At 49.4% G+C, this 22,601-nt stretch overlaps 1 protein-coding gene across 11 annotated transcripts in view; it reads left to right on the top strand.

Moving 5' to 3' along the window:
• The window catches only part of SLC43A3 (solute carrier family 43 member 3), a 468,756-nt gene that overhangs the window by 430,346 nt on the left and 15,809 nt on the right, over positions 1-22,601 (top strand). For all 11 annotated transcript variants that reach the window (XM_086953361.1, XM_086953355.1, XM_086953354.1 and 8 more), the window contains one exon: positions 15,299-15,422. In XM_086953361.1, coding sequence (XP_086809487.1) covers positions 15,299-15,422 — 124 coding nt within the window. The remainder of the gene's footprint in view (positions 1-15,298; positions 15,423-22,601) is intronic.

Below are 22,601 nucleotides of genomic sequence, written 5' to 3'. Positions count from 1 at the left end.
ACAGGCTACGCACACTACTCCTGCGTTGATTTTCTTCCAAGTAGTATTTTCGGTTTCAAGGGGACTTGTGAAACCTTACGTGAATCCCACGTTGCACCATGACACAGGGTCTACCTCCGCAAAGATAATTTGTTAAAAGTACCTGTCTTCCAGGTCTGAGGAAATGGGACTGTGGAGACTTTTAGGCACTCTGGACTGGAGTCTTTGCTCCACAGCGCGGAAGGGTAGGAGCCTGTAGTGGTTGGTTCCTGGCTGCAATCAATATGGCCTAAAGTGGTTCAAGAAAGATGCTGACACGTTATGCTGATTTTAAATGTTTGACATAAAATGGATTTCTGACAGTGATTTTTTTTAAATTAACAATATTAAACGCATTTAAACATGGTCACTGGTTCCAGTGACAAGATGGGGATTTTTAACATGTGGTTACTGGTCTTTTATTGTAGTGACCCTGACAAAGCTCTATGTAGATGTGGGGACCCCAGAACAATGTCAATAGTCCAGTGATATTAAGAATGGCACCCCCTTATATTGGAATATCTGATATGGCAGTGGATAGTGTGTTTTGGGGGTTTGCAACTCACTAGGGGTCAAATGTGATTTCAGAATGTGACCAAAGACATTTCTATGTATCCTATATCTGTTAATTGGTACATAGGGCCCGATTCACAGAACTAACTTGGGACAAAATCCTAAACTTGCTGCTTTTGGTATTCACAGAAGTTAGGATTTTGTTTTAAGACAGACTTAAGACAGAATCCTAACTTAAGTCTGTCTTAAGACAAAATCCTAACTTCTTTGAATACCAAGAGTAGTAAGTTTAGGATTTTGTCTTAAGTTAGTTCTGTGAATCGGGCCCATAGCATTTAATGTGTGTGCAATACACGTACTCTTCCTTTTGCAAAGATATTGGACACTCATTCATTGACAGTCATTGAAGGTGGACGACAGTATAAACACAGTTTGTCAGCTGAAGCCCAGCTTCTAATGCATTTAAAGTGAGAAAAGAAAACTGCTCTCACAACCCCTCTCTGATGATTTCTAAATCGTCGCCTTATCTCTTTATTGCAACACCTCAGTCATTAACTTTGGATTCTTCTCCTTGGATTCTCTCAAGTCCTTCAAGGTGATGTAGGGATCTTTTTGCATTTATTCAACCTTCACATCTAGTCTTTTTCTCTTCCTTCCCTTCTTTGCTGACCGCTTCTTTTACCCACAGTCAGTATCACTGCTTGATGAAATTCTCTTGCATAATTTTAGGGGAAATTTGCATATATGCAATGCCGATTAGTATAACTAGGAGCGGTATTGAAAGCAACTTTAGAATTCCTCCACCTACACTACCAAGCCGCCCCCTTATCTTAGCAAAACCACTTCCGTAGGAGTGGGCGGAGTTTAGCGGAGTTGCATCAAAACTCTGTAGAATTCAACAGAGTTCCGCTCCGCCCTAGCAGTGAGTCTGAGCTGTCAGTGCCAGGCTGCACCTTGCCCTGCCACTCATGCAGCTCAGCTGCCAAGAGGGGTGCGGACTGCTGCCTACCCCTGTGCCTCCCTGATGGAGCTGTGCCCACCATACTTGTTCATGGCTGGGACGGAGCTGCACCGCCACTTTCCCATTTGAGCCAATCATCTCTGTCCCCGCTGCCTTCTTTCCTCCCCTCGGCTTCCGTCTCCTAGGATGGAGAAAAGAGTGTGAGAATAAGTTTGGGCGGGGTCAGGGGTGAGACGCATGGTCTTCAGAAAGGAGCAGTCACTCTGTAAATACGCGTTATGCAAAGTGGCAAGACGCTCTAGGTCAGGTAATAAGAACTGTTGTCTAATGTTACAGGCTGAGGGGTGTTTTGTTAGTACCCCTAGCCTCAGGATAAATATTGGTTTGCCAGGGTGTCATGCGACCTGAGCTATTAAAAAAACAGGCAGGCCACTCATCAGCAGTTCCGTGCCAGACGCAAGCAAGTGTTTTGCGTGCCTTACTGTTCATGCTCCGACCCCGCGCACATAGTCCCGGTGTGACCCAATAGCGCCACCACCCTACCGGGGACATAACAACTGCCGACAGAGGATGGTACTCTCTCCACACCCCCTTCAACTGCCTGCAGTGCCGACACATGCTGCTCATCCACCCTGCACCTACACCCAACACATTTAGGGACACTGCAGCAAAACACACTGACCGCAAGTCAGCAAACAACCGCACAGGAGACACATGCTTGTAGAAATCACAGCTTCCTTTGGCATGTTGTGTGTCTGCGAGAACAGTTTGTTTCTAGAGTAGAACTGTGATAGTACAACTATGATACTGAATGAATATATGGAGCGTCCCTGAACTAGATTTGTTTCGGGACTGAAATAGTACTTTTTATTATTTGCTAAGTTCATGGTACACTTTTATCAGCTTCGGAAGGATGAAATGCTGACATAGAATTTGGGGTGTACCAAAAGGTGGCTTGTTGGTTACATACTGATCTTTGCATCGGGCCATCAACCATCTGAGTTATCTTTTCATCTTCTGATCAGCGGTAGGATATTAGGTCTCAAGGCTCTGCGAGACAAGTCTCAGGGATGAGGCCTTTCCATGGGGGTTGCTGTAGTATATATTTTTACAAACATCTCTTTTTTCTGTTTCGCAACAAGTAAAGTGCCATCGCACATGAGACACGCAATAATGGTTATCGTTGCAGATATGGATTTATAACTTCAGGGATTTAAACGAGCTACACTGGATAAAGGTCCATTCAGTACCTTTTGAAATGTTGCTTCAAGGGGTGGACAGACATTTGACAGCATAGAAATATTCTGTTCTGCTTCTAAGGTGTAAAAAGAAAATGAGGACATATAATTAGGTGGGGGCAAACCCCGCTATGTGGCGGTATTGGAGTTTTTTTGCCAAACTCCACGCTCCAAGCAGAGTGCGGAGTTGGAAAAATTCAGCAAACGCCGCTGGCGGAGCGGAGTTCACCGCCCACCCCTACTTTAGATTTAAAATTAGAACCCAACCCTACCCAGGGACCGGACTCTTCCAGCTTGGTTAGTTCATGCATTATGCTCATAATATTAGTAATGTAGCCACCGACTCATCTATGTGCGGCATAAGCTCAGCATTCCAGTGTACAAATGACTTTGCAAACTCAGCCCTCTTTGGCAAGAAGCAAATTCAACGCAAGGCGATTTTGCATAATCATAGCTCTCATAGCAAGCAAATCTTTACTTATTACTGTCGGTGCCCCTGCCATGCTAGGAGCAATTTGACCTCCCAATATGTGAGCAGATTTCTAATCTTTCCATTATTGAATGCCACTCCTAAAGAAGATAAAGGTGCTCAAACTATTGTATGCCAGTGAATGATGATTACTAGCCCACATCACATCCCCTGAGTAGGCCTTGGACTGCTCTGCTTCACAACCCTGAGAGAGTCCAGCACTACAGTGGGGGGGCTGGTTACCAGTGAGGAGACAATTGTGGACCTATTACTTGAGCAGGTCCTGCATCCTGCACAACTGATTACCTGATTTCTAAATCAAGACATTGCATGCTCCAAGCTTTAGAGATAAAATCTTAATGCATCACAAAATCATTGAACTTCCTGGGAAGCTGTAAGGTCCTCCTAGGAGAAGCTCTTTGGAAACTAAAAGAAGGAGCAGCACTAGGATTACTGGAATCATTGAAAGGAGCAGCAGCACTAGGATTATCGAAGCAAGTGGAACCACTCTTGAAGTGATCCTTGACATCATTGCACTTGGCAAGCTTAGACTTATTCCAAGTGCAACCGTTATCCAAAGTGACAACATTTTTCCTAATGGAAACAATGGTGAAAGGACCAATGAAGTTCGAAACACCCTTGTGACCAAATTTCGTTTTTTTCACAAGCACACAATCCCCCACATTCCATTTCCTAGATTTGACAACCATCCTAGCATCATAACGTTGTTTCTATTTCTGCTGATAGTTTGTCAAAGCCTCTCTCCTTCTCACTACCTTTTCAACACTGTCACTACAAACTCTCTCCGGAAGCCAAGTAGGATTCAGCTTAGAGCAAGCTAATCTCCCCCTCAAAGCCTCAAAAGGAGATCTCTGCATGACAGCATTGGGAGTCGTTCGATGTGCCCACCACGTCTCCCTCAACACACTGGCAAAAGAGACTTTAGACTCCAAAGCCCTCTGTGCACAACTCTTCACCACTCTATTCATCCTTTCTGTGAGGCCATTCGCCTGAGGAGAATAAAGAGCTGTTTTTTGATGGATAATTCCCAAGTTACTCAAAAAACAACTCCTCTCATTGGGTGTGAATTGTACGCCATTGTCAGTGAGTAAGAATTTAGGCACACCTTCAGACATAAACACTTCTTTCAAAAATTCAATCACAGTCCTGGAATTTACAACACTCATGCATTTGGAAAGCACCCATTTGGAAGTGTAGTCCACCAACAACACAACAAATCTCTCATGAGAAGGCATAAGATCAAACGGACCTGCAATATCTAACCCCAACTTTGTCCAAACAGTAGCAGGAACCTCAACAGGAGAAAGCGGGGCTTGACTGGAGGTGCGTGATTTGTCATTAACAGCACATAAATGACAATCTTTGACTACAGATTCCACCATTCTATCCATACCAGGCCACCAGTACCTTTCTCTAACCCGAGCCTTCGTGAGATTCCTTCCTAAATGCCCTTCATGAGCAAGATTAACAACTTTTTCTCTTAGGCTATTTGGAGGCACGATTCTGTCACCTCTCATTAAATTATCTTGACAAATAGACAAATCATCCTTTACTGTCCAATAAGGCTTCAAATCACACTCAAGAGTATCATAGTTGGGCCAACCATTCTTGATGACATTCTTTAATGAACAAAAAATGAAGTCATCCTCGACACACTGCAACCATGTCTCCTTGGATATGCTAGATTCCAATATACAGTTTATACATGTGGTGGCACCATCAGTAACACAATCTCTTTGAATTGGAAGACGTGATAAACAATCAGCAGGCTTATTATTCTGTCCTGGAATGTACTGCACCCTGAAGTTATACTCTTGCAATCCTTCACTCCATCTTTTTAACCTGGGAGTCATATGATCACTCTGATGACAAGAGAAAATTTGAACCAAAGGACGATGATCAGATTTCACAACAAACGGTATCCCCCATAAATAAAATTTGAAGTGAAGTACAGACCAAAATACTGCCAACGCTTCTCTTTCGATACATGAATAATTGAACTCAGCTTCCCTTAAAGCTCTTGAGGCAAAAGCTACAACAACTTCTTCTCCATTCACAACCTGGGAAAGTACAGCACCCAAACCTTTAAGACTGGCATCAGTTGTCAAAATAGTCTTAAGTTTTGCGTCAAAATGACCTAGAGTAGGCATTTTACCAATTTCCTTCTTCATCAACTGGAAAGCTTTGTCACAGTCAGCAGACCACAAAAAATGAACACCTTTCTTCAATAGAGATCTTATGGGCTCAACAAGTCTAGCAAAATCCTTCACAAACTTGGAATAAAATTCCGCCATTCCTAGAAAAGATTTAACTTGATCTATGTCAACAGGTGTTGGTGCATTAACAATGCTCTCCGCCAATTCTACTTTGGGTTGAATTCCACTCCCAGAGATGACATGTCCCAAATACGTGACTGGCTCCAAACCAATGCGACACTTTTCTTTCTTGACAGTAAGTCCACTAGCATTTAACTTATCCAAAACTGATCTCAACACCTTATCATGCTGACTCTCATCCATCCCATGAACCAAAATATCGTCTTGAAAAAACATTACGTTGGAAAGGCTGCCAAGAACCATTTTCATTACTCTTTGAAAACACGCAGCAGCCGAAGCTAGACCAAAAGGCATCCTTAGGAAATGATAAGCGCCCAACGGCGTGACAAAAGATGTTAAATGCCTAGAATCCTTATGTAAAACAATTTGGTGATAGGCAGAGGAAAGGTCAAGAAGAACAAGTTACTTACCTTCGGTAACGATATATCTGTAAGAAACATTAGTTAGTGTTAGATTCCTTACCTTAGAATATCCCCAGGCGTCAGTCTGGATCCGGAAACTTTTGCGTAGCAGTACCCCTGCGCGTCGGTAGGCGTCGTCTGCAGGCGTCCCCTGCGGCTCCGCGTCCGTCGTCGTGCGCCGTGATGACGTCGCTGGAGTATATAGACACCGCCTCTGCGCGCTGACGTCAGTTCTTTGTACACAGCATTTCCGCGCCAGGAGACGCAGAGCCATGAGAGAACCAACACTGGTGCCATGTAAAACTAGGGCCCTGAAAGGGATGTCCTTAACCCTAGGTATCAGTTCGCAGAACGGGGAGGATGGGTGGGTTCGGTAAAGAATCTAACACTAACTAATGTTTCTTACAGATATATCGTTACCGAAGGTAAGTAACTTGTTCATCTGAAAGAAACACGTTAGTGTTAGATTCCTTACCTTAGAATAGATACCCCAGCAATACCAACCCCGGTGGTGGGTCTGCGAACCAATACATTCCTACACCAGAAAGTCCTGGAGGACAGAACGGCCAAAGAAGCCATCCCTCCGGACTTGACTGTCCAGGCAGTAGTGCCTCGCAAAGGTGTGCAGCGAGGCCCACGTAGCCGCCTGGCAAATGTCCTGCAAAGGGACTCCCCGGCCCAAGGCAGTAGTAGCCGCTGTGGCCCGAGTGGAATGGGCCCTCAGCCCAACAGGAGGCTCCTTCCGAGCCAAAGAGTAGCACGCTTTGATGCAGAGAACGACCCATCGAGAGATGGTCCGTTTATGGACCGCCCGTCCCTTCTTCGCACCCACGTAGCCAACAAACAGTTGGTCATCCACCCGGAACTGGCGTGTGCGATCCATATAAAATGAAAGCGCACGTTTTGGGTCCAGACGATGGAGCCGCTCTTCATCCTTTGAAGGATGCGGAGGCGGGAAGAAGGAAGGGAGGGTGATGGACTGCCCGATGTGAAAGGCCGAAACAACCTTGGGCAGGAAAGAAGGTCTAGTCCTCAGAACCACCTTGTCAGGATGAATGGACAAGAAAGGAGGTTTGACAGAAAGAGCCTGGAGCTCACTCACTCTCCTGGCAGAGGTGATGGCGACCAGGAAAGCCGTCTTCAAGGTCAGGAGACGGAGAGGGCAAGAATGAAGGGGCTCAAAGGGAGCACACATCAGAAAGGTCAGAACCAGGTTCAAATCCCACTGAGGCATCACAAACGGAACAGGTGGAAACGTGTGAGTGATGCCCTTCAAGAATCTAGTCACAATTGGGGATTTGAACAAAGAAGGCTGATCAGGAAGCCTTAAAAAGGCTGAAAGGGCAGAAAGGTAGCCCTTGATAGTGCCCAGAGCAGAGCCCTGCTGGGCAAGAGAGAGAAGAAACAGAAGAACCTCAGAAAGAGGGGCAGAGAGTGGATCCACAGCCTTTGCTGTGCACCATGCCACAAATCTGTTCCACCGACAGGCGTATACCGACTTAGTGGAGGGACGCCTGGCTGCCAGAATTACATCACAGACTTCAGGAGGCATGTCAAATGGCCTCAACTGCCGCCGCTCAATCTCCAAGCATGGAGGTGGAGACTGGACAGGTTCGGGTGGAGAACCGTCCCCTGCTGCTGCGACAGAAGGTCCTCCTGAAGGGGCAGGCGGATCGGGGGACCGACTGACATGCTGAGTAGCTCGGGATACCAGTACCTTCGAGCCCAGTCCGGGGCCACAAGGATGACTTGGGCCCGGTCGCGCCTGATCTTCTTCAGCACTCTGGGCAGAAGTGGTATAGGCGGAAAGGCGTATAACAGACCGCAACTCCACTCGCGCCGAAAGGCGGCGCCGTGCGAGTGCCGTCTTGGAAACTCCAACGCGCAGAACTGATGACATTGCGCGTTCTCTTCTGTGGCGAATAGATCTAACCAAGGCTCTCCCCATCGCAGAAAGAGACCTTGCGCCACGTCCGAGTTCAGACGCCATTCGTGATCAATCGAGCACCGACGGCTGAGTTCGTCCGCCCTGGCGTTCAGAGAACCTGCCAGGTGTTGAACCGTCAGTCACGCCCTGACGTTCCAGCCATTGCCAGAGGCGCAGAGCCTCCTGGCAAAGGGTCCACGACCCCACTCCGCCTTGCTTGTTGCAGTACCACATGGCGGTGGTGTTGTCCGTGAACACCTGCACCACACTCCCGTTGACAAAGGGGAGGAATGCCTTCAGCGCTAGACGAATCGCCCGCAGCTCCAACAGGTTGATATGGAGCCGGGACTCCGCCGGAGACCAGATGCCTCTGATCTCTGCCTCTCCCAAGTGGCCACCCCAGCCCTGGAGGGACGCGTCCGTCACGACAACGTGCTCTGGTTGGGGAAGGGAGAGGGATCTGCCTCTGACCCAATCGCGGTCCGTAAGCCACCACTGCAGTTGTCTCGCAGTGCCCTCTGAGATCAAGACGTGGTCGGACAAGTTGCCCTGATGCTGGGCCCACTGAAACTTCAGGTCCCACTGCAGAGCCCGCATCCGCCACCGGGCGTGATGCACCAGAAGGATGCAGGAAGCCATCAGCCCCAGCAGCCGCAGCGTCAACCTGACCGAAACCCGGGATAGCGGCTGAAAGATGGGAATCAAAGCCTGTATATCCCGGACCCGCCGTTCCGGAGGATAAACCCGAAACTGCGCCGAGTCCAGAACCGCTCTGATGAAAAGGAGCTTCCGAGAGGGACACAGGTGTGATTTCGGCACATTGATGGAGAACCCCAGGTCGTGCAAGAGGTCTGCCGTCATCTGAAGGTGGTGGACGACTGTCTGGGGCGAGCCCGCCTTCAACAACCAGTCGTCTAGGTAGGGGAAGACCGAAACCCCTAACCTGCGCAGATGGGCATCGACCACCGCCATCACCTTTGTGAACACCCGTGGGGCGCTTGTAAGGCCGAAGGGGAGCATGACAAACTGAAAATGCTCCTGGCCTACCGTGAACCGCAGGTAACGCCGGTGGGCCGGCAGGACGGGGATGTGGAAATACGCATCCTGCAAGTCCAACGCTACCATCCAGTCTTGCGGGTCGAGAGCAGCCAAGACCTGAGCTAACGTCAACATCTTGAACTTCTCCTTCCGGAGGAAGCCGTTGACGTTCCTTAGATCCAAGATAGGACGTAGGCCCCCCTTGTCCTTCTTGGGCACCAGAAAGTAGTGGGAATAGCAACCACGCACTACTTCTGGCCCAGGAACGCGCTCGATGGCCCCCTTGGCCAAGAGGGCCGTAACTTCCTCCTGCAGAAGTGTCAAGTGGTCCCCCGACACACGGTGGTTCTGCGGTGGCATGGCTGGAGGAGAGGTCTCGAAGGGGAGGGAGTAGCCCCTTCGGACGATTTGCAGCACCCACCTGTCCGATGTGATTGTGCGCCAGTGAGCGTGGTGATGGCGAACCCTGCCACCCACTGGCGTCACATGGGGCCGAAAGCACGGACTAGGAGGATTTTGAGGCAGATGCTGCGGGGGGAGGTGTGGCCTGACCCCGCCGTTGTCCCCGACCGCCTCCACGGCGGTTTCCACGGCCGCCACCGCGTTGAAAGGATTGTTGCGGCGCGTGGCTGGCAGCACGAGTGGGGGCGCCCCTTCCTTGGCCACGAAAGGGACGAAACGAACCCGGTTGCTGACGCTGGGTCGAGAGACCCAAGGACTTGGCCGTGACCCTGGAGTCCTTGAAGCGTTCCAGCGCGTGGTCCGCGTTGTCACCGAACAGGTGACAGCCATCGAACGGCATGTCCATCAATGTATTCTGGACATCAGCCGAAAAAGTTGGCGGATCTCAGCCAGGCGTGGCGACGAATCGCCACCGTCGTGGACATCGCCCTGCCCAGCGAGTCGGTCGTATCAAGACCACACCTAATCGAATACTTAGCTGCATCTCGGCCCTCAGCCACAGCCTGACCAAGTTTTGCCCGCACCTCCATGGGGCATTCTGGCAGCAGTTCCGCGACCGTATCCCACACAGAGTGGGTGTAGCGGCCCAAGAGGCAAGCGGTGTTGCAAGACCGCAGGCCCAAACTAATGGACGAGAAGACCTTCTTGCCAAACTGGTCATACCTCTTGGATTCCCGGTCGTGCGGGGCCTAACGGGAATGCGGACTGGGAGGTCGAGGCCTGGATCACCAGACTCTCAGGAGTGGGGTGGGTAGACAGGAACTTGGGGTCGTCCGGACAAGGACGGTGGCGCCTGGCCACGTTCCGATCAACAGGCGCACCTGAAGCGGGCCTGGACCACGTGCCCAACAGAACGTCTGACAAGGCTTCATTAAACGGCAGCAGTGGCTCCTGTGGGCATGACTGCGGTTTGAAGACCTCAGTGAGGATGTTAGGCCTCACGGCCGTGACGGGGAGCTCAAGGTGTAAGGCCTTGGCAGCCCTCATCAGCACCACTGAATATGCAGCCCCCTCCACCGATGCCACGGAAGGAGGAGAGATCAAACCAGGGTTAGGAGAGTCGTCCAGACCACTGGCATCCCCCAAGTCACCTGTCCAGTCTGGGTCATACTGGCACTCGCGTGACAGAGGGTCCTCGGACCCCTCCCAACCTTCACCGAACTCTTCATCCTCTCCATATTCGGAGTCTATGATGTAGACCGGCTCCTCGGGGTTCATGGGCCCCACCGGTGCCGAGCCCGGCGTCGAGCGACGCCGGTCCGACTCCGCGTCCGGCGTCGGTGAAGGTAAGGGGACGCCGCCGCCCAGAGCCGGCCCCGGAGCCGGCCGGAGCCGGCACCGGAGAACCGGCGCCGCGCGGGGACGGCGTCGGGGGTAACCCCGATGGCAACGGCGCCGGAGAGGCCGGAAGACCAGCCGGCGCCGATCCCAAAGGCCCTTGCGGCGCTGGGGTCGGAGCCGTCGGCGGCGGCGTCGAGGCAGGGACACCCGAACCGCTAAGTCCCCCAGACGGTGGCACTGGGCCCGAAGGCGCCGTAGGCCCCGTCGGAGAACCGAGCGCCCTCATGGCCATGAGGAACGCCTCGATCTCAGGCGTCGCGCCATGCCCAGGGACCGGAGGGTATGAGGCAGGCCGCGCCGGCGACTCTCGCGGAGCCGCGGGGTTGGGGTCACCCGAGCCCCCGGCCGCATTGCGCGAGCGTCGGGGGGAGTCGGGGGTACGATGACGACGCCCCGACTTCTTGTGCTTCTTACCTGATGAGCCCGACTCCCGGAACGCTCGGCGCGGCTCCGCGACCGCTCCCTCGAACGCTCTCACGACCTCCGGCCGGACCGGGACCGCTCCCGGTCCCGACGTGGGGCCGACACCCGGAGCTCCAGTAGCTTGCGGGACCGCTCCCGCCTAGCCTTGTTGGTGAGGGCCCGGCAGTCGACGCAGGAGTCCACGTCGTGGTCGGGGCCCAGACACCGGAGACAGAGGCGGTGATGGTCCGTGACCGACATCGTGCGTTCACAGTCATCACAGTGCTTGAAACCAGGCATCCTACCAGGCACAAAGAGTGAAAAAACAATTCAATAACTTGGTCAAAAGACCGGAGTACTGCTCTTCGGATCTGCGCTTACTGGCGCGGAAAAAAGAAGAACTGACGTCAGCGCGCGGAGGCGGCGTCTATATACTCCAGCGACGTCATCACGGCGCACGACGCCGACGACGGACGCGGAGCCGCAGGGGACGCCTGCAGACGACGCCTACCAACGCGCAGGGGTACTGCTACGCAAAAGTTTCCGGATCCAGACTGACGCCTGGGGATATTCTAAGGTAAGGAATCTAACACTAACGTGTTTCTTTCAGATCACTGAATATCTTCGCTCCTTCCAAGATACTAATACTCTCCGCTATGTTGGGCAACGGTTGCCGGTCCACCCAGATCCATTCGTTCAAACCACGCAAATCCACACACATTCTGATCGATTTCCCACCATCCTTGGGTGCCAAAACTACTGGACTTAACCACTCAGAGGACTCTATCTCTTCAATCACCTTGAGATTCAACAATCTCTCAATCTCAAGTTTCAGAGGCTCCAGCATCATATTAGGTACTTTCCTGACCTTGTGTACACATGGTTTGGCAGACTTTTTAAGAACGATTCTGTGTTCGAATCCCTTCAAACACTCCAAGGTGTCAGAAAATACTTTAGGATAATCAAGAAAATATGTCAGATCGACTCACAAAATTTATCTGAGTGGGAGATAAACTAGAAAGGAAGTCTTCCATCAGCATGACTTGATTCTTGGGATCTACGGCCCCAGGGTTAAGAATAATGCCTAGATCATGCTGATGTCGCCATCCCAGCAAATTGTCACCTCTGACAACAACATAAACCTTGCCATTGATACTCTTACCTCTGAAGGAGATGTTAGCTACAGTGTATCCCAAAATTTCTATTTTTGACTTGTTATAACTTAGTGGAGAAATGTCAGAAGGTAAAAGTTGAACATTTTCTAAACCAACTACTTCATCCCAAATCTTGTTCCCAATCAGTGTAAAAGGAGACCCAGAGTCCGCCATAAGCTTAAATCCAAACTTGTCAATTCTTATATCACAAAATGGCATATAAATATGTTCAGTGTCAACCAACTCATTCTTAACATTAGAAACTACAACAGTACGTACAATATCCGAATTTGATTCATTGGTGTCTCTCTTCTTACCAGACCTACACACACGTGCATAGTGTCCTTTAACCACTTGGCTGCTATGCTTCTTCTGGAACTTCAATGTAATTTCCATTGAAATCAATGGAAACTCCATGACGAGTTACCCTTGTCATTAGCGCTGAAGGGGTTAATCCCACAGTTATGACAAATGCTGTCTTTCGCATAACAGTTGGGGAAATTAGAAGTGTGAGCAAAACTCCCACACCTAAAACATCGCATTCTCTGGCTGTTAAAAGAAGGACGTTGTTGACGATATTCACGTTCCTTAGATGAAGTAACTTCTTTAGAACCAGAAGGACGATTATCAAAGGAACCTTTCTGAGAAACTGAAGTCTTTTGAAGTGGTTTGTTTTTAGAACTAACACTAACTTTGGTAACTTCTTCAAAACACTCACTAGTAAATTCTTCTTCTTCTAACGTGCACAGAGTCAGGAATTTTTTTTTTATTCTCACTAACAGTATGACTTTCTTCTTCCTTGTTTTTCCTTATTTCCTTGACCCATGTAGAGGTGTTCTCCATACCTTCCACAATACTTACAGCTTCTTTTAAAGTGGGATTTTTAGACAATAACTTCTCTTGGACCCTAGAGCTGTTTGTGCATCTAACAAGTTGATCTCTGACCAGAGATTCAGCCAAATCTCCAAAGTCACAAGTACGGGAAAGAGTTTTTAAAGCAGCAACATATGTCCCAACACGTTCACGAGAACCTTGGACACGAGTAAAGAATCTATGTCTTTCTAATACGACATCGATTCTTGGACCAAAATACTGTTCTAACATTGTCATTGACATCTCGAAAACATCTGCAGGTTCACCATCAGCTCCACCAACAGGTATACTGTCCATACTGTCGTAAGTGTGTCTACCCTCAACTCCCAAATTATGTAATAAAATGGCTTGTTTCCTAAAAGCCGAAAATGTTTCTCCTCCAATTGCTACTAGATAAGAGTCAAACAAATTCCTCCATCTTTTCCAAGGGAGAATGGGTTCACCCTCTTCTGAAAGGAAAGGTGGTGGCTGTGACATACTAGATGTTGTAGCCATAACGAAATGAAGAGTAAGTAAACCCACAAAACAAATGTAAAGATAACTAGTTGTGGTACATATATATAAAATACTCAATTCTTAATAGTGCACAACCTATATTAATGTTGAAAGCATAGTAGACACAAGTAAATTAAACAGAATGTAGCTGTGCTGTGTAAAATAGCATAAAGTAAATAGTCTAAACCTTAGTCCAAACCTTAGAATTGAATTGATGTGCAGCTGTGCACATCAGCGATAAAATGATGACTAAAACGAAGGATGACACCCATAAGTAACTCTTCCGATATAATGCGGTGCTGTGCACATCAGCACTGAAAATAAACGTGTTGAATAAGGGTTTACTGATGTGCAGTCGTGCGCCGCTTTGTGCACTCGATAACAAATGAAAGCACCAAAGATCCTTGTCAGATTGAAGATTTACCGATGCACAGCCGTGCGCATCGGCGTTAGAGCAGTTGCCATGGAGATAAACCCAAAATGGCCGCCAGCGTGATGAACGTGATGACGTTGCGTGTAGACGTCAGGCTCAACGCAGAGAAGAGACGTTCTTCCAAGCGGAGAAAGCGTTGCTAGGCTGCCGGCGGTGACAGAGTCAAAGCGTGTTGTTAGGCTGCTCGCGATGCTTCACGCGAGGAAGATTTTGAAGGTAAACCAGATAACATTGCACACGATGGTGTGTTAAGACAAAATGTATTTAAAAGAAAGAAAATACATACGATTTTCGGATTTCCGGATTTTCTTGTGGCACAAACGAGTCACGAGTCAGGTGACTAGACAGTAGATTTCTTCAAGGAGAAACGAAGAAAGCAGGGAAAATCCAGTAATTAATCCAAAAAATGAGAGTTTAAGAATAAAAAACATAAAGATCCAAAAATCCAGAGTAAACCAAAGCAAAGAGGTAATTGTAAGTAGTATAAATGTAGAAATGAGTTTAGAAATTATTCTAAACTGTCCAGACCAAAACCAAAATCAAGAGAAACAAGTCCAAAAAAATAGTCCAGATGTAGGGGAATTGGTGGTTGCAGATGCCTGTCCCCAATCAGGCCTTGACCCTCGTCGCCAGTGATAAAAGCACTCAAAATCCAAGGGTAGTTGTAGAGTAGCTTTAATATGCAACCCATCAAGAAGCACAGCAACAGCAACTGAATCCACAGTAATTGAAATGTCATCATTCTAACAATGATGTAATCAGCTAGGAGATTCTTAAAGATACAGCAAACATACTACCTTCCAAAGTAGGAGAGTGGGGTGGAGTCTTGAGTGAGGGGAGGTATATATGTGTCTGTGTGCACCCACATATTTGTATCTGAGGTGGGATAGATGTTTGGTGCGTCTGTGATTGAGAAACATTTATTTACTGTATGTGAGTGAGTGAACGAGAGAAAGAGAAACGTGCCAAGATGTATATTTGGTGCAGGAGGGGCAGCATATTACGTTTGTTGAAGGTTTCAGTGTAGGTGATGTCTGTGTGATGGAGAGAAGACTGTGCCATGACAGCTTTTGTGTATGCAGAAGTAGGATGGGGTAATATGTAGCATAGGAATGTTGTGTGAGGAGGTGTGACCTCGTGGGGTTCAGTGTGGAGTGGGCATCCTCATTGTGAAGTTACTGTTTTGGTGACTGTCCTTTTCACTTCATTCCCTCAGATTCCCTCTCGCACACTTTGGGAAGCTCTATGGCCTTGTGATGGCGCTGTCTGCGCTCGTATCCATCCTGCAGTACCCGTGCTTCGCTCTCGTAAAAGACGTGCTTCATGGAGACCCCTTTTATGTGAGTATTCTTGATGAGAGGGTAGCACTGACCCCTGAGGCTGTGTGCTATGACTGACAAGCCAACCAACATCAGAGCAGCTCCACCCAGACAGTATCCTGGGAAAGACTTGATTTGAGGTGTTGTTTCCTGGTGCTCTGCAGTAAACATCCTTTACCACGAAGTTTTTACCATGCGGTACCTTTACCACGCGGCCGTTACAACGCAAGTCGTTACCACGACTTGCGCTGGAGGACGCTAAAGGATTAAAAATAGTAAATTTACTATCCCAACACCATCCCTAGGGTCCACGGGGACTGGTGTTAGAATAGTAAATTATACTATTCGAAATCCGCGCCCCCAACGCAAGTCGTGGTAACGACTTGCGTTGTAAGGGATGCGGTGTAAAGGGATGCGTTGTGACAGTACGCGTTGTACCGTCATACATCCCTCTGCCACGTGCCATCATCATGCTGGATCACAAAGCACCTGGCCACATCATATTTGCATGCTATGAGATGTGTGCTCTGGGTTTGGTTTCATGTGCCACCACCACATAATTGAAATAACTGACCTTCTTTGTAGTGGGGTCTGGTCTAGACTCGAGTCCTATCAGCCTTTTTTGTGTGCTTGAAATGGGGGCTATGCCCGCCTCATAAGAATTGGTGCAGGTATGATGGCTACATTACACCTTCTCCCAGACTTTTTCTTTAGTGCCGGGATGCCCTCTCCTCAGAGCAGCTGTATGTTTTACAAATAACCTCATTCATTCATTTTGCTTGGCTTACAGTGGTAATGGTACCTCACCTTGATGCTCAAGACATCAGGGCCTTCAGTCTCAGGACCTCCTGATTCAGCCTTAGTTAATTCCTTGCTGTTTATTGTCCTATAAATACTTGTTCAACTATAGAGCACACTTCAACCCTCCACCCTGGCAGGAATCAACTTCTGAGGGCTCCTGTTGCACCTCCCAATAAATAACAATTAGAAAATCCATGGACAGGCTCTTAACCTTCTGGATGCCTCCTGGAGTGCTGAACTGTGAAGAGAATTGCTTGACATTACAGTGTGAGGGCAGTCATGTTTATTCCTTTTGGTAAACCTTAGGATAGACTTAGACTTTCTCCATTTATTTCTAGTCAGCTGGCATCATGACAGGTCATTCAACATATCTGCATGCCCCACAATGGTGGACCAAATAAAATTATTTAGAATGTGTACTCTGGTTTTGCGCAGATCCAGGTTTCAAATTAGGGGTCTGCTGTTCCCAGTTGGTGTGCACCACCATTTACTTCCCCTTCTGTGTGCACCACCATCCACTGCCCACTTCTGTTTGCACCACCATTCACTGCCAAATTCTGCGTGCACCACCATCTACTGCCCACTTCCGTGTGCACCACAATCCACTGTCATCGTTTGCACCACCATCCAGTGTCCACGAGTTTAGCCTGCAATAATCACGCTATGAGAAGGGAAGTCGACTTCATTCAAGAATCCAACTGGTCACAAGGAGCAGCAGGTCCAACTGTTAGTTGACAGGAGTCTGCAATGGGAATTGTCACAAAGTGAAAAGTTGTAAACATCCCCTGGGATGTGTACATGATATGTGTTGATGCTTGTAATAAGACCCCTTAGTACTGGTCACCTTGAATGGAAGGGGTGGTGGGTGGCCTTCCAAAAACATGGGTGTCCCCATCATGCTAGTGAATATTTCCCCTCACTCATCTATGCCCTTTAAGTAAATGACGTAGCAATTGTGGCTGTAGATACACATGCTCTACATACTCCTGCCATCTAGTGTTGGGCTTGGACTGCTGCTTCTCATTTTTTCCCCAAAAAGTCATTGGAGTCACATCTTCTCAGTGCCTTCTCCTCTGGTCATGATCACACATGGGACTGACTCCATTGCTATATCTCTTTGCCCACCATCTGGTTTAGGCATATATCCACATTGCTCCCCTGTCGTGGCATCTGAGCTCATTGACTTTCCAGGCCATCTCTGAGAAGACTTTTCGATGGGTCTACTGTTCATTTTGCCTTCTCTGCTCGAACTTCCCAGGAAATAATCATCGAAGAACTGAGCCCTCCGGGATCCTCGGCCCTTTCGAGCGATGCATCCTCTTTACTGACACCAGAGAATGAGGACACATTGAAGGTCATGGAAAGGGTGCCTTTCAAAAGATGACCTGTGTCCCTCAGTGTCCTTGAGCCAACCTCCACGCTGTCTGTAACCTATGCCTATCTCCGGAGCTGGACAGGACCTGCTACTAGTCTTGCTCAGCCTTCAGGGTCAAAAAGACCCTTTGCAGTAGAGAGATATGTAGGGGCCCACATCAAAATGTACTGGTTATCCTCAGAGACGTAGGACATCTTCGGCGAGGCTGACCCACTTGGCGCCTATGAAAACCAGTTTGGTAAATCATCCGACCTTTTGGCCCACCAGCCCAGTCCCAAAATTGTCAGATTTAACTCCTCGAAACCCGAGGAACAAGTTCAAAAGGAGGATGAGGAGCCCAAAGCCCTTCCAGTTACCTCCATGAACTCTGTACCTCGTCTGAAGACAACAGTGAGGCGCGTGAGTAGGGTCAACACTCAAACCACTTCTAAGACACATGGGTGTCTGCACGTTGAAGGTGAGCACTGCCACTCTGATGGTTGATCATTGAGCCCTGTGCAGAAGCCACCGCTGCTTTCAGGTGCCCCACTGCCCTTGGACAGTACCAAAGCAAGGCATTGGATCTTCTAAACCAAGCGCCCATGAGTCCAAGACCACATGTCAGTGCCAAAGCTTTAAAGACTGCGCCTCCGTTGAGGCCGAAACCAACATTGGCGGCGAAAATACCATCGACAGCCAAGTCTAAAGAGAGGCCGATCCTGAAAGCTCCAGTAGGAGCAGGATGAAAGGCAGCGCCAATCATCCACCCACGCACAATTAAGATCTCCACTTCATAAAAGACTTTGCCCACAAAGCACAGACTCCCTTCTAGGGACATTCCACCTTCAGACATTCCTCTACCACAGTCACCTTCTAAAAGGCCTAAGAATAAGGCTGTTGGTCCTGTTCCTACTCCTCCTCTACCTTATCCTCCACCACCGCCCTCTCCACTGCCTCCTGCGACTTTGCCTCATAATTCTCCTGAGTACTCTGACACAGGTCGCTCTAGCCCCTACTTTCCAGCAGACTACTATAGCGCCCCAGTCTACCCGTACCCCACTGATCATCCTTGGGAGGATTATGATGTGGATCCTGCAGTGGATCCCGTCCTTGTCCCCGTTAGAGCTTACCCTCCAGCAGGCAACACCATACAGTTATCCAACGTGCAGCCTCCGACCATAAGGTGGATAAGTACGTCACCCCAGAGATGCCTTCCAGAAGCAAGTGCTCCCTCAAATATTTGCCCATGCTCAAGGGGATGGTAAAAACCTATCTTGAGAGCTGTTAAGAGCTGATGAAATCTTGGGTGCTTACACCCAGGACTGAAAAGACGTTCAAGCCTGCACCCTCGGTTCACTCTATATCAGGGGTCAAGTCCCGCCGGACTCCTTGGTTGTTTCTACCGCGTATAAGAGTGAGTCAGCCCAGGTCACAGACGTGCACCTCCTCCTGATAAGAAGAGTAATTGTATTGATGCCGCTGGCAAGAGGGTATCGGTGGGTGACACCACACACTGGTGCCTAGTTTCTCATTACAAACCGGTGCCTCTTTGTGACAGAGCACAGCAGGAAGGGATGGAGATCATGTCCAACGCCACCATCAGGCGTGCCTTGGATTCAGCTGTCAGGGGAATGAACACCGCTGTAACCTCCACATCTGGCTGCATGTGTTTGGCTTCAAGCCCGAGGTCTAGCAGCATCTCATCAACCTGCCCTTTCAAGGGGGAACACCTGTTTGTCCTGCAGGTTGATGAGATGTTGGAAAAAATAAAACAGGGCACTAACACCCGTAAGGCCATGGGTGACTTTCACATCCCTTCTACCAGGGGCCCCTTTCTAAGGCAGCAAACAAGGGGCGAGTCCAAGGCCACTTCCCCAGAATCAATACAGTACTATCAATGTCAGCAACAGGGCGGTAGAGGTTAAACGCGGAGCTCCTTGAAAGGTAACACCCCCAAGCGTCAAGGCAGAGCTCTAACTCCAAGAACTGACTTCTCCTGCATTCCTTCGATGTCACTACACCTGTCGGGAGAGGCTCCAGGGATTTCTTCTCTGCTGAGAGGAGATCACTACAGACCGGTGGAATCTATCCATCATTGAGGACGGCTACTGCTTAAAGCTCTCTTCAGTTCCACCAAACCTCTCACTCCACATACACACCCTCAATCAAGAACACCTAGCCCCATTGCAAGAGGAGGTTCAGGTTCCTCTTCTCGAAGGAACAATAGAGACCGCGCCCCCTCAATACCAGAGCAAAGGCGGCTGACCTCTGTACTTCCTCATCCCCCAAAAGAATTGCTCCCTCAAGCCAATCCTCAAGCTCAGGCCTCTCAAAAGACACATCCTGTTGGAACACTTCCATATGGTCACCCTAGAGGATGTCACCCTAGAGGATGTCATCCTCCTTCTGCAGCACGGCAACTACATGGCCACAATAGACCCGAAGGAAACCTATTTTCAGGTCCCAATCCATCCGGCTCATTGGCGCTACCTGTGTTTCATGGTAAATTGTAAGCACTGCCAGTTCTTTCGGAGTTACCATTGCCACAAGCGTTTTTACCAGGTATCTGGCAGTGGTAGCCACTTGTCCCTAAAAGGGAGGAACTTGTGTCTTCCCCGACTTAAACAACTGGCTGGTCAATAGCACAAGCGGACAAAACTGCGTAACCCACACTTAACCTGCAATCACTCTTTTACAAAGCTTGGGATTTACAGTCCCCAAGTCCCACCTTGAGCAGCTGCAGCTCCAACTGTTTCCTGGGGTGAGTCCTAAATGTAGTTGTGTGCAGGGCTACCCAGAGTGACCAAAGGGTGGCAGCATTTGAGCAGCTTCTACCTCTTTCTCAGCCACTCTATCAGCCACTCTGTCCTCACTGTTTGAATAGTAATGCGCCTTCTGGGTATGATGGCCTCTTGTACTGTCACGGTCCTTCGAGTTAGGGTCCGTATGTGCCTGGTCCAAGAGTGTCTTTCAGGTCAGTGGTCACAAGCAGAAGGTTACTGGGTTGATAAGGGCCAGCACCTATCGCTCTCTGCAGTAGCAGAACAGAACGACATGACAGTCCAGGGTCTGTCGCCACCTTATCAGTGGGGTTGCCACATCAACCCTCTGAAACTTTTAGCCATTCACCTAACCCTCAATGCCTTCCTCCTGGACATCCACGGCAAGGTGGTTCTTGTGCAGACCGACAAAAGGACTGACCTGTTTTACGTGCAAAACCAAGGCGGCACACACTCCTCAACCCTCCGCTCTATGAAATGAAATGAAATGAATGAAACTTATATAGCGCACGACTTACCCTGGGGCATCTCAGCGCTTGCTTAGGGAACCCGTCCTGGTATTCCCCTGTGAGATAACCCTGGCAGGGTATCCACAAGGTGAAAGCCAGGCATCCCGCCGGGAGGGGCCGTTGTGGAGATTAAGCAAGCTATTGCCCAGAGTCGCAGAGTGTGAACCCGTGAGTCGAGGAGGCACCGGAGCGAGAATTAACGAGTCCGTGGAATTTTGAGCCCAAGACCCGCCGAGGCGGGGAATTGAACCCTGGTCCCGGGCCGAACTCAAGCTCCAGGTCTGCCGCCTCTAACCCCTGAGCCACACTTCTCCACTAACGCTCTAGCATAACCTATGTGGCATTGGGCAGTCCACCACCAAGTACACTTCTGTTTGAATTTTTTTTTTAAAGTAATTTTTATTGTAGACATACAGCGCTCAGACCAGGATATACATAAGCTTGGCATTATCATGATTCATAAGCATCAGCTTTTTCCTGAAGGTATACACAGCCCATGAGCCCGCAACCCAGAGGTCGGGCGGTGAGAAAACGAGTGTTCTGAGTGTTGTCTGGTTGCAACGTTGCTAACCAGTTATAATCATGTTAAGTTGTGCATGTCTACTTTTTCGCCCTAACTTAACTGCTCCATTTAACCCCCCCCTTACCCCACCCCAAGTCGCCCTGAACCCCCCTTCCTCCCACCGCCCACCTCCACCATCCGCTCATAGGGTCTCACGGTGTTGTGTACCAGGGCGTGCTACGTGGCCTGTCAGTTATCAAGTCTGCGTTCCACCCGATAGTGTTTGAGTGCCGTTCCCGTGTGTGCTAAGGGATTCTTCATCGTCCGTGACCATAGTATCCCTAAGGGTTTGTACCAACACCTCCCACGCTGTTGCTAGCTCTAACGCTCTAGGGTCAGGGTTCCTGCGCGCCAACTGGTATCTATGCGTGCTGTCGCATGCTGCCCACTTCAGGAATTCATTATACCACTTCCTGTACGTCGGGCCAGTTTTCGCCTTCTACTGTCTGGTTATCTCTCGTTTGGCTACCATCAGTCCCATATCTACAAATTTGCTGGAAAGTTTATTTATGGGGGTATGGGGGAACCAGTGCAGAAGGCAGGCCGCCGAGTCAAAGTCGATGGCCCTCTCCGTCACTTCATTCAGGGTCTCTCCTATGGCCGCCAGTATTCCCGAAGGGCCCGACAAGACCACAGCATATGTTCCAGTTCTGCCCCGTCCGTCGTACAGCGAGGGCACTCCGACACCGCTACCTCAAAGTATTTCTTAATTCTGCCTGGGGTCATATAGGCCCTATGCAGAACATAATAATGGATGAGTTGAAATCTCACGTTCCTCGTGCTGTTACGTGCTGCCCGCTCCAGCCGGGCCAAGGTCGTGTCAGGAATATCTTTCCCCAAGTCATTTTCCCACTTAGCTTTTAGCGTCGTGAGGGGCACCAGGTTTTCACGGAGCATTCTCGAGTATAGACAAGTCACCGCCTTAAACGTCCCCGCTGCCATCATGGCGTACTGACAAACCATAGATGTCTCGGGTTCCGCCAGCCCTCCACCCCAGTGCGCCTGCATCGCCCTAATCACCGCCGAGTGCAAGAGGAATCCTCCTCGTGGCAGGTCAAAGCGGTCCAGAAGGTCTTGATACGATAGGAGCGTCCCGTTCACATAGAGATCCCCCACCACCTGCAGACCCGCCTCCTCCCATCGCTGCAGACTGGACCAATCACTCCCATGGGGCAGCGCCGTCATCATGCCCAG

This window comes from Lissotriton vulgaris, chromosome 1_2 (genome assembly GCF_964263255.1).
Source record: "Lissotriton vulgaris chromosome 1_2, aLisVul1.2, whole genome shotgun sequence".
Classification (NCBI taxonomy): Eukaryota; Metazoa; Chordata; class Amphibia; order Caudata; family Salamandridae; genus Lissotriton; species Lissotriton vulgaris.
Note: the sequence above shows the minus strand (reverse complement) of the source record. Positions and strands in the feature narration are given on the sequence as shown.